The sequence below is a fragment of the Sminthopsis crassicaudata genome, chromosome 1, assembly GCF_048593235.1.
Source record: "Sminthopsis crassicaudata isolate SCR6 chromosome 1, ASM4859323v1, whole genome shotgun sequence".
Classification (NCBI taxonomy): domain Eukaryota; kingdom Metazoa; phylum Chordata; class Mammalia; order Dasyuromorphia; family Dasyuridae; genus Sminthopsis; species Sminthopsis crassicaudata.
Window position 1 is genome coordinate 374466298 of NC_133617.1, and position 14661 is coordinate 374480958.

Below are 14661 nucleotides of genomic sequence, written 5' to 3' on the forward strand. Positions count from 1 at the left end.
ACCAAATATCAGTGAGACCTTGAGGGGTAGTTAGGATTAATGTTACAAGAATATGAATATTTAAAAGTTTTGGCAGTTGATCTTTTAATAGTTAATGAATTTATATTTAGAACTGATTTATATTATTTGAATCATTCTTTGGGATAGTCATTAGAGAAAATAAAAAAAGAACAAAATTTAAATCTCTTAAAATATTTACTCAATAATGAAACAAATTCATTTCTTAGAAATTACTTGGATGATGCATTGGATCTATGTTATAGACAAAGAAGGATTATTTAGAATTTTAGATCATAGGGAAAATTAATGGTGTGGGAATTTTGTTATTGTTTCTCTAGGGCCAGTTCACAATGAGATTGCATTCCAACCTCCTATTTCTAATCATCCTGGTAAGTATGTTTTTAAATATGTTTAGTTATTTTTATAGCCTTTAAAAGGCTCAAATATATTACACAATCAATCTGTGACTAGATTCAGAGACAAATAAGAAATTTTACTTATCTACCTTTTGTTAATGGATTTTTTTTAAAACTTTCTGGCAAAGGAATAGTTTCTTAATTGGCATAAATAGTTACTATATGCAAGGTGACTTTGGTGTATTTTAGACTCATCTTTTAATTCAAAAGAGTATAAAGGAGTGATTTCTGCAAAGTAATTGTGATGAGTAAATATGTGACAGGTTTGGTATGGATGAAATTCACAGTAGTGTTGCTTTTTTTAATTATAGCTTTTTATTTTTAAAACACGTGCATGGGTAATTTTTCAACATTGACCCTTGCAAAACCTTCTGTTTCAACTTTTCCCTTCCTTCCCCCTACCCCATCCCCTATATGGCAGGTAGACCAATTCATGTTAAATATGTTAAAAGTTTAGTTAAATGAAATATATGTATACATATTGATACAGTTATCTTGCTGCATAAGAAAAATTGGATCTAGAGAGAAGGTTAAAAAAAAAACCTGAGAAAGAAAACAAAAATGCAGGCAAATAATAACAGAAAGAGTGGAAATACTATGTTATAGTCCACATACTAAATCAGTATTGCTAGGTAGATATTGTTGCTAACTAAAATGAAAATGTTTCCTTTTGAAGAGGTGTAAATGTAAGTAAATATTCTGAGTGGTGCAAATTCTGAACCGAAATTATTATATTGTAACATACCTAACTCAGTCTCTATGTCAAGATCTTCACTTTAGATAAACTGCTAGCTCCCTGAGACGGCCAACTTGTGGATATCTTACATTTTTTTTATTAAAGCTTTTTATTTTCAAAACATATGCATGAATAATTTTTCAAAATTGACCTTTGCAAAACTTTGTTTCAATTTCCCCCCTCTTCTCCCTATCCCCTCCCCTAGATGGCAGGTAATCCAATACATGTTAAATATGTTAAAGTATATGTTAAATACATGTATACATATTTATACAGTTATCTTGCTTTATAAGAAAAATCAGATCAAAAAGATAAAAAATTAGAAAAAAAATGTAAGCAACAACAACAAAAAGAGTGAAAATGTTATGTTGTGATCCATACTCAGTTCCCACAGTTCTTTCTCTGGGTTTAGATGGCTCTGTTCATCACAATATCATTGGAACCGCCCTGAATCATCTCATTGTTGAAAAGAGCCATGGTGAACATCTTAAATTGTCTATCTGAGTGATCTAACATAAGATAAAGCGTCTGATTTCTGTGAAGATTTGTCTCTTAAGCAGCTGGGTTGGTAGTGGTCACACAGGTTCAACATGACCTGTCATAAAGTTACTTTCATTTCCATAATTGGATTTTGACTGGGTTCTCAGGGTTTTGTTGATTTGTTGATTTGGGCTGAACTTGTGATTTCTTTTGCATTTCTTTTGTGAGGGAACTTATATTTAGGACCTTTTTTTTTTTTTTTAATAATAGCTTTTTATAATCAAAATGTATATACATTCACCCTTGCAAAATGTTTTAAATTTTTCTTCCTCTCTTTCCATCACCCTTTTCCCTAGCAAGTAATCCAGAATATGTTAAATGTGTACAGTTCTTCTATATATATTTCCACATTTATTGTGCTGTACAAGAAAAATCAGATCAAAAAGGAAAAAAAAAATGAGAAAGAAAACAAAATGCAAACAAACCACAACAACAAAAATGAAAGTACTATGTTGTGATCCACATCTAGTTCCCATAGTCCTCTTTCTAGATGGATGCAGATGGTTCTCTCCATCACAAGTCTATTGGAACTGGTCTGAATCACCTCACTTTTGAAAAGGGCCAAGTCCACCAGAGTTGATCAATGTATAATCTTGTTGTTGCCATGTCCAATGATCTTCTGGTTCTGCTCATTTCACTTAGCATCAGTTCATATAAGTCTCTTCAGTTCTCTCTGAAATAATCCTGCTGATCATTTCTTACAGAACAATAATATTCTAAAACATTCATATACCACAATTCATTTAGCCATTCCCCAACTGATGGGCATCCACTCAGTTTTCAGTTCCTTGTCACTACAAAAAGAGCTGCTACAAACATTTTTCCACATGTGGGTCCTTTTTCCTTTCTTATTATCTCTTTGGGATACATGCCCAATAGAGACTGCTGATCAAAGGGTATGTACAGTTTGATAGCCTTTGGACATAGTTCCAAAGTGAATTGCAGAATGTTTGGATCAGTTCACAACCACCAACAATGTATTAGAGACCCAGTTTTTCCCACATCCCCTCCAACATTATTCATTATATTTTCCTGTCATCTTAGCCAATCTGAGAGGTATGTAGTGGTACCTCAGAGTTGTTTTAATTTGTATTTCTCTGATAAATAGTTATTTAAAGCATTTTTCCAATATGATTATAAATGCCACCTTCATTTCTCTCTCATTTTTCAATTGTTCATACTTTGGTTTGGGCTCACTCAGAAATGTTGCAGGTTATATTTTATTTATTTTGAATTACATTAAAAATTTTTTGCTTACATTTTAATTTCTGAACTGACTCCCTCCCTTCCTACTATCCTCACTAGAGAAAGTCATCATTCTTCCTCCCCCCTCTCCTTAGACACAAATGCAGGCATGCACATGTGTATGTGTAAAAAATTATTCCTTCTCTGGAGATGATTATCATCTTCCTTCATAAATTCTTTGTACTTGATTTTAAATATTTATAATACTCAGAATAACTTAGCTGTTCACCTTTATTTTTTGAACAGTATTGTTATTTTATACACAGCATTCTCTTGGTTCTGATCATTTCAGTTTTCATTATTTCATGCAAGTGTTCTTTTTCTTTTTTCTTTGCAAAATCAACTTCATTGCTTAACAGTACAGTAGTATTCCATCCAGTCATATATCACAACTTGTTTAGCCATTCCCCAATAGATGGGAATTCCTGTGCTTGTTTGTTTTCTGCATATCATGTTAGCTACTCTGTTTCTTACCCAAATTGATTTGATAGTTATGATTTTGTAGAATAAATTAAAATTCAATACTGCTAGGTTATCTTCCTTCCTTTTTTTTTTTTTTTTCTTTAATTTACTTGTTATTATTTTTATTATGTCATTTCATTAAGAGAGAGAATGGAGGTAGTTAGGTGGCGCAATGGATAGAGTGCTGAGCTTGGAGTTAATAATACCTCAGACCCTTGCCAGCTATGTGACTAGGAAAGTCACTATATTGCTGTTTGTCTCAGTTTCCTCAATTGTAAAATGGAGATAATCATAGCTATGTCCCAATGTTAGGAGAATCAAATGAAGATAATACTTAGAAAATGGTTAGCATAGTTTCTGGTTACATAAATGACTTTGCCCCACTCTTCATTCTTGCCTAGTTGTTTCTCCAGATAATTTTGTCATTTTTTCCCCCTAGTTTTATAAAGAATCATTTGGTAGTTTGTTTGATATACCTCTGAATAAGCAAGTTAATTAAAGTAGTATTGTTGTTTTTTTCTAATTTTATTGGCCTGCCATGATTAATTTGTATTTCTCCAATTGTTTAGATCTGTCATTATTTCTATAAAGACTTGTTTTTTAACTGTGTTCATATTATTCTTGTGTGTATTTTGACACTGACTTTCAAATAATTTATACTATTTGTGTGTGTAATTTAAATGTAATCTCTCTTGGATTTGTGGTTATTTGTTTCACAATCTACAATTTACCTGAAGTTGTTAATTTTTTAATTTAGTTTTGTAATTGACTATTTAGGTTTCTCTATTAGGTAAAACATTTTATCAACTCTAAGAAGGGATAATTTTGTTTCCTCAATGGCTGTACCTATTCCCCCTATTTCTTTTTATATTCTTATTGCTATAGGTAGCATTTCTAGCACAACATTTTGAATAGTTATGGTGATACTAGAAACCTTTGCTTTACTACTAATCTTACTGAAAAAGTCTCTAACATATTATCATTACAGATAATTCTTGCTCTTGGTTTTAGCTAGACATTATTTGTCATTTTAAGGAAAGATTCTTTCCTTTTAACAGAAAAGGGAGATATTTTGTCAGTCTTTTTTTTTCTGTTGATAAAATCATATGTTGGGGTTTTGGGGGGGTTAATTATATCTAATTTTCCCAATAATTAAGCCACTCTTCATTCCTAATATAAATCTAGCTTTGTTACAAATTATATAAGTGTATATAATTTTGGTTATATTCTATATTACTCTGCTTGCTAATGTTTAACTTAAAAATTTTGCATTGATATTTTTGCTGCATCCCCAAAATTTTGGCATGTTGTCTCATTGTTTTTATTATTATTAATAAAATTTTTGTTTCTATGTTTGTCCTTTGACCTCATTCATTAGGGTTATTTTATTTTTATTAATTTTAAATCTTTGGTTCAAAGACTATTGAATATAATTTTATTACATGTTAACAGTTCTATTTTTAGTTTTTTGCATTTGTTGTGTGAGGCTATTACATGGTCAGTTTTTATGAAGGTATCTTGCACAGCTGAGAAATACATGTTCTGTTCAGGTTCTTCAGTTGTTTATTTGTTTTTTATTTGTTTCTTTATTTTGGGATTAGATTTGATTGGATCTAAGAAGAAACTAAATGTTATTAGAGATTTTACTGTTTCTTCCTGTAAATCATTTAAGTTTTCTTTAAGAATCTGGATGCTTTGCCATTCTGTGCATATATTTTATATTGACATTATTTCATTGCTTATAATATTTGCCAGAAAAATGTAGTTTTTCTGTATCTTTTTTAGTTAATTTTTCCTCTTGCTTTGATGGAGATCATGATTGCTTCCCCTGCCCTTTTTACTTGAACTGAAGTATAAGAGGTTCTGTTCCAGATTTTTATTTTAAGTCTATGTATCTTTCTGCTTCAAGTATGGTTCCTAAAAATAGCATATTGTTGAATTCTAGTTTTCTAATCCATTTTGTTGTCTTCTTCCATTTTGAGTGTGAGTTCATCCCATTCACATTCACAATTATAATTGTTAATTGTGTGCTAGACCTAGAGTCAAAAAGACCTAAGTTCAAATCCATCTTCAAGCACTTAATAGCTTCCTGCCTCAGTTTCTTCAACTGTAAAATAGGAATAATAATAACACCTAAGTCAGAGAGGAACAAATGGTTATGATTACTCAATAGGAATTTAAAGAATATGCACATTTCTAAGCCTTTCATAGAACCTTTCCAAAATCTGACCATATGCCACATTCACACTAGATGAAGAAAAAACAAAGTATATAAGCCCATTATACTCAATTATATGCTATTAAGCCTGGAAAATAGGTGAACAAGTCACAAATGAATTCCCATAGGAAAATAACTTACTTGCAAGTGAATTTTATTAATCATTAAAAGAACAAATAGCTCCTTTATTATATATTGTTTGCAAAACCAGAGATGGAAGGTTCCTTATTAAACACACCTCAGACAGATATGGTCTTGCTACTCAGACTATGAAAAGAAAAGGAAAAATAAATTAGCTCCAAACTATAAGCCAACATCAAAAATGAATACTAATGTAAAAGTACTTTATAAATAATTAGTATAGACATTGTAGCAACATATTTAAAAGTTTAATCTATGACCAGCTTGGATTTACACCAGGAATTCAAGGATGGTTTGATATTGGGAAAATTATACATTATTTCCCTAAGGATTAAGAGGTCAGCAGATAAGACCAAGTGAATTTCAACTGCAGAAAAGGAAACTATTAACAGTCATATGAAAGAGTGCTCCAAATTACTAAAATTATAGAAATAAAAATAAAAACTTTGAGATGTCACCTATACCCATAAATGCAAACCATTCTGAAAGAAAAGAAGACTTTATCACTAAAATACTGTTGATGGAATGGCCCAATCATTCTAAAAAACAATTTAATAGGTAGTCAAAATGGCAGACTAACAGGAGGTAGTACTCTTGTACTAGAACACTCTCAAAGATCTAGAAAATACATCAGATAAAATTCTGATAGGGAAATTCGAGGAAAAAAAAAATCAGTTTTCCCCCCACCTCCCACCCCCCAAGCACATGTGAGCTTAGGGAGACTAATAGAGGCATATGTATTGGGGATAGGGTCTGTTCATGTGCTCAGGGACTGAAAGACGAATGAGACTAGGAATCCAGGGCAAGAAGAGATAGATCTCAGAGGATCACTAAACTAACAGAACAGAACAGGTACCATCTGACAGCTAGTTTTGATATCTACTACAACAAGGTCACAGATCACGGTAGACTGAAGACCTGCATCTGAAGTAATAGAAAAAGAGTGATCCTAGTTTTTGGCTTTAAAATTATATATTTGAACAAAGAACAAGTTCAAAAGCAAATGATAATTGTGTGGATCTGATGCCATGGGTACAGTTCTTAGCTCTAGTCTCTATCTCAGGATTTAGCTTGCAAGGGAATTAACTAGAACAGAAATCCCAGATCAAAGGAGAATCCACAGTTCAGACATGAAGCTGCAGAGCCTCTTAACCGATTAACAGTAGTCAAGTCCTGGAGAAGTCTCCTAAAATTTTCAAGCAGGTACAAAGCTTTGACCCCAAACCTGGGTAAGGAAGTAGCAGAATTCAGATCAGAAGGGAAGGGAAAAGAATTTGCCCTGTATCATATCACTTGAATACAGAAAGCTTACAGGTAACAGTAAAACGAAACCTCAGCCAAGACATTCCCCACAGAATGGATCAGTGCACAGGCTCAGTCTAACACAAATTCTAATGTCAAGAAGTTGGAAAGATAAGCAAAAAACAAAAACCACCACAAAACTATTATAATAGGGAAACAAAAGACATAAATACAGAAGAGAATAACTTGAAAAGAATTACAAGCAAAGACTCAAAAGAAAAATCCAGTAATAACACTAATTTAATCAGAATTCTAAAAAAAAATAAAATAAAAGTTTTTTAAAAATCATTTTAAAATCCAAATGAGCATGATGAAGAATGAGAAAAGCAGCAGCATTAATGGAAGAAAAATATGAAATGCCCATTAACAACTTGAAACAATTGATACAAAACTTTAAAGAAAACTCCCTGAAAATTAGAATGGCTCATATAGAAGCTAATGAATCTATGAGACAATAAGAAACATTTTTTTAAAACTCAAAAGACTTAGGGAGGGGAAAGAAGAAAAAAAGGAAGCCTGGAAAATAATCTGTTAAAATTCATCAAACTACATTCATCCCATGACCAAATTAAGAGTGCAGATATCATTTAAAAAATTAAAAAAAAAAAAAAAGATCCCAAATTTCTTTAAAGCAAAGGGCAATGGAAAAATAGAAAATAATTTATCAGGCATCTCATGAAACAAATTCCAAAACAAACACTTCCAGGAATATTACAGAAAAATCCAGTTTTTCCAGATGAAAATAAGAATTCATGTACCAAGAAGCCACAGTCAGTATCACATAAGATTTAGTTAGCACCACTATATAAAAGCAAAAAGCTTGGTATACTATATTCTGGAAATGCTTAGCTGATCTTAAAAGGAAGAATGAAAAAAGATGGGAAGCAGACACTAGGAAGTGTTGGAAAAGAGGAAGAATGAAAAAAATTATATAAACGGGATATACAAATAAAAGTCCAACAAGGAAGTAGAGTGAGAAGTGGTTCTAAATCTGAATCATTCAAGGAGTTAAGAATACACATACATACATACACAACTAGGTTCATATTCGATTTCTCTGAAAATTTATTTAGGTCTTAAACATTCTTCTTGTTATCTTTCTTTTAGATTTCTCCAGATCTGAAAGTAGCACATTGAGATCACCAGCAAAGGGGGGGAGGGGGAGTAGTGTTTCCTTTGATTGTATAAATATTATTACATTCAGTGGTTATATATTTACTATTGATATTTTTTCATTGTCTTTGTTCCCTTTAAAAATATAATTTCCCTGTTTAATTTTTTAAACTTTTTTTTTCAAATAAGCTTTTTGAAATCATGATTCCTATTCCTGCTTTATATATATATATATATATATATATATATATATATATATATATATATATATATATATATATATATTTTTTTTTTTTTTTTTTTTTTTTTTTTTTTGAGGCTGGGGTTAAGTGACTTGCCCAGGGTCACACAGCTAGGAAGTGTTAAGTGTCTGAGACCAAATTTGAACTCGGGTCATCCTGAATTCAAGGCTGGTGCTCTATCCACTGCGCCACCTAGCTGCCCCCCCCCCTGCTTTTTTATATTAACAGAGATGTTATAGGAACTATTATAGATTTTTTAATTTTTTAATTAAAGATTTTTATTTTATTTTCAAAATATATGCATGGATAATTTTTCAGCATTGACCCTTGCATAACCTTGTTGTGTTCCAGATTTTCCCATCCCCTCCCCTAGATGGCAAGTAATCCAATTATGTCAAACATATTAAAAATGTTACATCCAGTATACACATACACATTTATAGAATTATCTTGCTACACTAGAAAAATCAGATCAAAAAGGGGGGAAAAATAAGAAAGTAAACAAATTTCAAGCAAACAACAACAAAAAAAGTGAAAATGCTATGTTGTGATCCACACTCAGTTCCCACAGTCCTCTCTCTGGATATAGATGGCTCTCTTCATCACAAGATCATTGGAACTAGCCTCAAACATCTCACTATTGAAGAGAGCCATGTCCATCAAAATTGATCATCATGTAATCTTGTTGCCATGTACAATGATATCCTGGTTCTGCTCATTTCACTTAGTATCAGTTCATGTAAGTCTTTCTAATGCCTCTCTGAAATCATCCTACTGATCGTTTCTTATAGAACAATAATATCCCATAACATTCATGTGCCATAACTTAATCAGCTATTCTCCAACTGATGGGCAGCCACTCAGTTTTCAGTTTCTTGCCACTACAAAAAGGGCTGTCACAAACATTTTTGCACATGTAGATCTTTAGGGACTATTTTTTTAAAATTTAATTTTTACAAATAATTTATGCATAGGTAATTTTTCAGTATTGATAATTGCAAAACCTTCTGTTCCAACTTTTCCCCTTTCTCCCCACCCCTTCCCCCAGATGGCAGGTTGACCAATACATGTTAAATATGTTAAAAGTATAAGTTAAATACAATATATGTATACATGTCCAAACAGTTATTTTGCTGTACACAAGAATCAGATTTGAAACAGTGTACCATTAGCCTGTGAAGGAAATCAAAAATGTAGGTGGACAAAAATAGAGGGATTAGGAATTCTATTTACTGGTTCATAATCAGCTCCCAGAGTTCTTTCGCTGGGTGTAGCTGGTGTAGCTGGTTCAGTTAATTTTTGCTCTATTGGAACTGATTTGGTTCATTTCATTGTTGAAGAGGGCCTCATCCATCAGAATTGATCATCATATAGTATTGTTGTTGAAGTATACAACGATCTCCTGGTCCTGCTCATTTCACTCAGCATCAGTTCATGTAAGCCTCTCCACACCTTTCCAAAATCATCCTATTGGTCATTTCTTACAGAACAACAATATTCCATAATATTCATATACCACAATTTATTCAGCCATTCTCCAATTGATAGGCATCCACTTAGTTTCCAGTTTCTGGCCATTACAAAGAGGGCTGCCACAAACATTCTTGCACATACAGGTTTATAGAGACAATTAACAGCTTATTTTAATTTTGTGAATATGTATTTTAGTTTTTTAATAAACAATATTGTATTGGATTTTCTTTTTTTTATATTTTTTAAATTTTTTTTTAAATTTTATTATTTTTTTTATTCATTTTTCCAAATTATCCCCTCCCTCCCTCCACTCCCTCCCCCCAATGGCAGGTAATCCCATACGTTTTACATGTGTTACAATATAACCTAGATAGAATATATGTGTGTAAATACCATTTTCTTGTTGCACATTAATTATTAGCTTCCGAAGGTATAAGTAACCTGGGTAGATAGACAATAGTGCTAACAATTTACATTTGCTTCCCAGTGTTCCTTCTCTGGGTGTAGTTATTTCTGTCCATCATTGATCAACTGGAAGTGAGTTGGATCTTCTTTATGTTGAAGATTTCCACTTCCATCAGAATACATTGGATTTTCTTTATGAATAGTATTTTAATTTTCCAATTACATGTAAAGATAATTTTCAGCATTCATTTTTGTAAGATTTTGAGTTTCAAATTTTTTTCTCCCTCTCTCCTTTACCTCCCTCATCCCCAAAACAGCAAGCAGTCTGCTATAGGTTATACATGTACAATAATTTTTAAACATTTTGTATTTTCTTTTTGATCCATTCTGCCACTCTCCTGTTCCATGAGCACATTCCATCTATTTTACATTTATAGTTTTTATTGTTTGGGTCTATTTTTCCCCCTCCAGGTTAGCTTCATAATACAATATAAAAGCTACCAACAATTGCTAATAGCTTTTTCTCAATATTAATCTTTTTGACCTCTGCAGCCCTTTCATATTGCTCATCACCCTCTTTTTGTTGTACTTCTCTAGGTTTTTGCAGATTGCTCTTTCTTGATTCTCCTTCCACCTTTGACTATCCCTTTTCTGTATCCTTCGATGGTTATTCTATGTTATGACAACCATGAGTGTACCTTAAAGCTCTGTCCTAAAATTAAAAAAAAAAAAAGCTCTGTCCTAGGCCCTCTTTTTTCTTCCTCTTCAAGAATTAACTCTATGTTCATGATTTTCAGATCTGTTTATCCAACCCTACCCTTTCTCTTGAACTAGATGTCTTATAGACCTGTCAAACTCAGCATATCAAAGTAAAACCCATTATTTCTTTCTGAAACTACATAATTTCCTCACAGTCACTCAAGCTAATGAGCTAACCCATGATTCCTAACTCCCATCTCTCTTCAATTTCCATGTCAAATCTTTTGGAAGATTTTTAACCTTTCTGGGTTTCAGCTTGTCTATAGAATGAGGGAGTTAGGCTAATTGGCTTTTGAAGTAGCTTATTGCTCTAGATCTATGTTGTAAGAAAAGCCTATCTTATAACTTCTCTCTACTAAAACAAATAGGAGGGAAGAAAGAAAATGAATTTGGTACTAATCTGTAGTCTGAACTATGTAATTTCAATTCTCTTCCCTCTTTTTATCATTGATTCTTGACTTTGTTTTTCTTTTTGTAACATTCTCTTCTACCTACAAACATGCCTATGTCTCCTCCATCATTTAAAAAAAAAAAACCCTTCATTTGATCCATCTAGCTTTGCTGTTGCCTCATATTTCTTCTGTCCTTTGTAGCTAAGCATCTCAAGAAAACCCATCTATATGTATTCTGATGGAAGTGGAAATCTTCAACATAAAGAAAATCCAACTCACTTCCAGTTGATCAATGATGGACAGAGGTAGCTACACCCAGAGAAGAAACACTGGGAAGTGAATGTAAATTGTTAGCACTAATATCTGTCTGCCCAGGTTGCATGTACCTTCGGATTCTAATGTTTATTGTGCAACAAGAAAATGATATTCACACACTTGTATTGTACCTAGACTATATTGTAACACATGTAAAATGTATGGGATTGCCTGTCATCGGGGGGAGGGAATAGAAGGAGGGGGGGCAATTTGGAAAAATGAATACAAGGGATAATATTATAAAATATATATATATATATATATATATATATATATATATATATAAAATAAAAAAAATTAAAAAAAAAAAAAAAGAAAACCCAGCTATAGTAGGTGTCTCTACTTTCTCTCTTCTCACTCTGTTCTCAAACCCAAATAGTCTGACCTATAACCTTATCATTTCACTGAAACTTCTCTTTCCAAAATTATTTGTAATCTCTTAGTTGCCAATTCCAGTGGCCTTTTCTCAGTTCTTAATTCTCCATGACCTCACTGTAGCCTTTGATACTGCTGATAACTATCTCTGCTTTTGATAACTCTCTAGGTTTTTGGAACACCATTCTTTCAGGTTTAGTCTCCTTCCTCTCTGGTTGTTCTTTCTCCGCCTGCTTTGCTGGATTCTCCTCCAGATCATACCTTTTAACCATAGATTTCCCTCAGGATGCTGTACTGTATATAGAAAGAACTGCTCCCTCTATATTGCTTCGCTTGGTAATTTCATCAGTTTCCTTGAATTTGATTACCATCCTTATGCTGATGATTCTTAAATCTATCTTTTTGTGCCTAAAGTCTCTGCTGATTTTTAATCTTGCATCTCTAACTAACTTTAGAATATCTCAAAATGGATATCTAGTAGATGCCTTAAACTAAACATGTCCAAACAGAACTTATCTTTTACCTAAACCTTTACTCATCCACCCACCTACTTCCTTTTCACTTTTACTGTAAAAGGCAACATTGTCATTCTAGTGTCACAGGCTTACAACTTGTAACTTATCCTTAACTCATTGCTGTCCCTCATCCTCTTCCTTTTCTTCCCCCACTCCCCTATCCAATCTATTTCCAAGTCTCTCAGGTTCATCTTTGTAAAGTGGAGATCTGCTCCCCTTTTCACCTCAGATACTGTCACTACTGTAGCCCTCATTACTTTATGAGTGATTATTGCAATAGCCTGTTGATGGGTCTGTATGCCTCTGCTCCCTCTTTTCCATTCAGCCACTAAAATGATTTTTTTTTTAACTGCAGATCTGATCGTGTCATTTCTCCCTATTTCATAAGCTCCAGTAGCTTCTACAGCTTCTAGGATCAAACACAGAATACTCTGTTTAACATTCAAATCCCTTCATAACCTAAATCCTCTATCCTTTCCAGTTTTGTTTTGTTTTTTCCACCTTATTTCCCTCTACATACTTCAAGCCAGTGACTTTGGCCATCAGGCTATTCCACTAACAAGACATTCCATCCTTAGGCTCTAAGCATTTTTGCTGGCTGTTCTGCATACCTGCAATAATACCTTCCCTGCAATAATACTTTCCCTCTTTAACTTTGTTTATTGACTTTCTGGCTACCTTTAAGTCTCAGCTGAAATCCCATCTTTTATAGGAAGCCTTTCCCAACCTCTCTTATTTCTACTTTGTCCCTCTTATCAATTATTTTCTATTAATCCTGAATAGAGTTTATTTGTATATATTGATTTGCATGTTGTCTCCTCTATCTGATTATGAGTTTCTTGAAAGCAAAAACTGTCTTTTGTTTTTATTTTTTGGGGGGTTATCCCTAATATGCTTGGCATGTAGTAGGCACTTAATAAATGTTTATTGATTCATTTTACTTTTATTGATGCCTTTCTTAATTCTTATACCCTGTTAAACTCACCTGATCTGTTTTGCTGATCAATTCCAGGTTCTACCCTATACTTTCTTCATTCACAAGTATTCCTAACTTTGACTAGGATATCATGAGATTACTACTCCTTCCCCGCCATCTCCTCCATGCTTAACTCTTCACCCTTCCTCTCCTCAGTCTTTTCCTACTATATATCTTTTCCCTCTACTCTCTCTTTTTTTTTTTTTCTTCTAACATTAAATTAAGTTAAAAACATAAAACCCAACTAGATCTTTTTGGTTTTGTTTCTTCTGATCTTTGAAGATAGTGGAAATTATGAAGTGATAATTTCTTTTCCTTTTAATAGAATGTAGGAATTTATTGCTTTTTAGTTCTCAGAATTGCTTTCTTTTTTAGATTTCTATTATTTTCTGAACTTGCATTTTCTATGTAGCTTTTTTTCCCCCTCACAGGAGTGCTTCAAAATTGTCATTCTCTTAGAGAAATCTATTTTTTCTTGATTATAATAGGATCAGTTAGTCTTAGTTTTAGATTTTTTTCTTTTCCATTTAGCTGTATCTAATTCCAAGCTTTATATTTGCTATATAGTCTTATGTTATCTTTAGTATAATTAGTGCTTATATTCTTATATATTTGCTATATAGTTTTGTGTTATCTTTTTCTATAGTTCCTGGTTACTTGGTCTTTGTGGTTGTTTAGATTTTTTTCCCACAGACTTGGAAGTTCTAGAGTTTGACTATAACATTTTTGATTTTGTTAAATTTGGTGTTTCCTTCAAGTGGATTTGCTTTGTAGTTCCAGGTTTTTTCTTTTGTCACAATTCTCAAGAAAGTTGGTGGTTTTAAAATTCCTAATTTTCTTTTCTAAGGAAAGAAATATTGATATTTTTGAAATTTTTGATTTTTGATATTTTGAAATATTTTTGATAGCTAACTCATTTATTTTAATTGTTTTGGTTTTTTACTTTGTTTTGATATTTTTTATTAAAATATTTAGTTTTCTTTTCTCTATTCTGTTTTATAGGCTACCTACTTCCTGAGTGAAATTTTCCATCTTC

At 32.4% G+C, this 14661-nt stretch overlaps 1 protein-coding gene across 1 annotated transcript in view; it reads left to right on the top strand.

Annotated features, from left to right (window-relative positions):
• The window catches only part of SMAD4 (SMAD family member 4), a 56707-nt gene that overhangs the window by 27296 nt on the left and 14750 nt on the right, over positions 1-14661 (top strand). The window contains exon 8 of the mRNA XM_074279383.1: positions 339-389. Coding sequence (XP_074135484.1) covers positions 339-389 — 51 coding nt within the window. The remainder of the gene's footprint in view (positions 1-338; positions 390-14661) is intronic.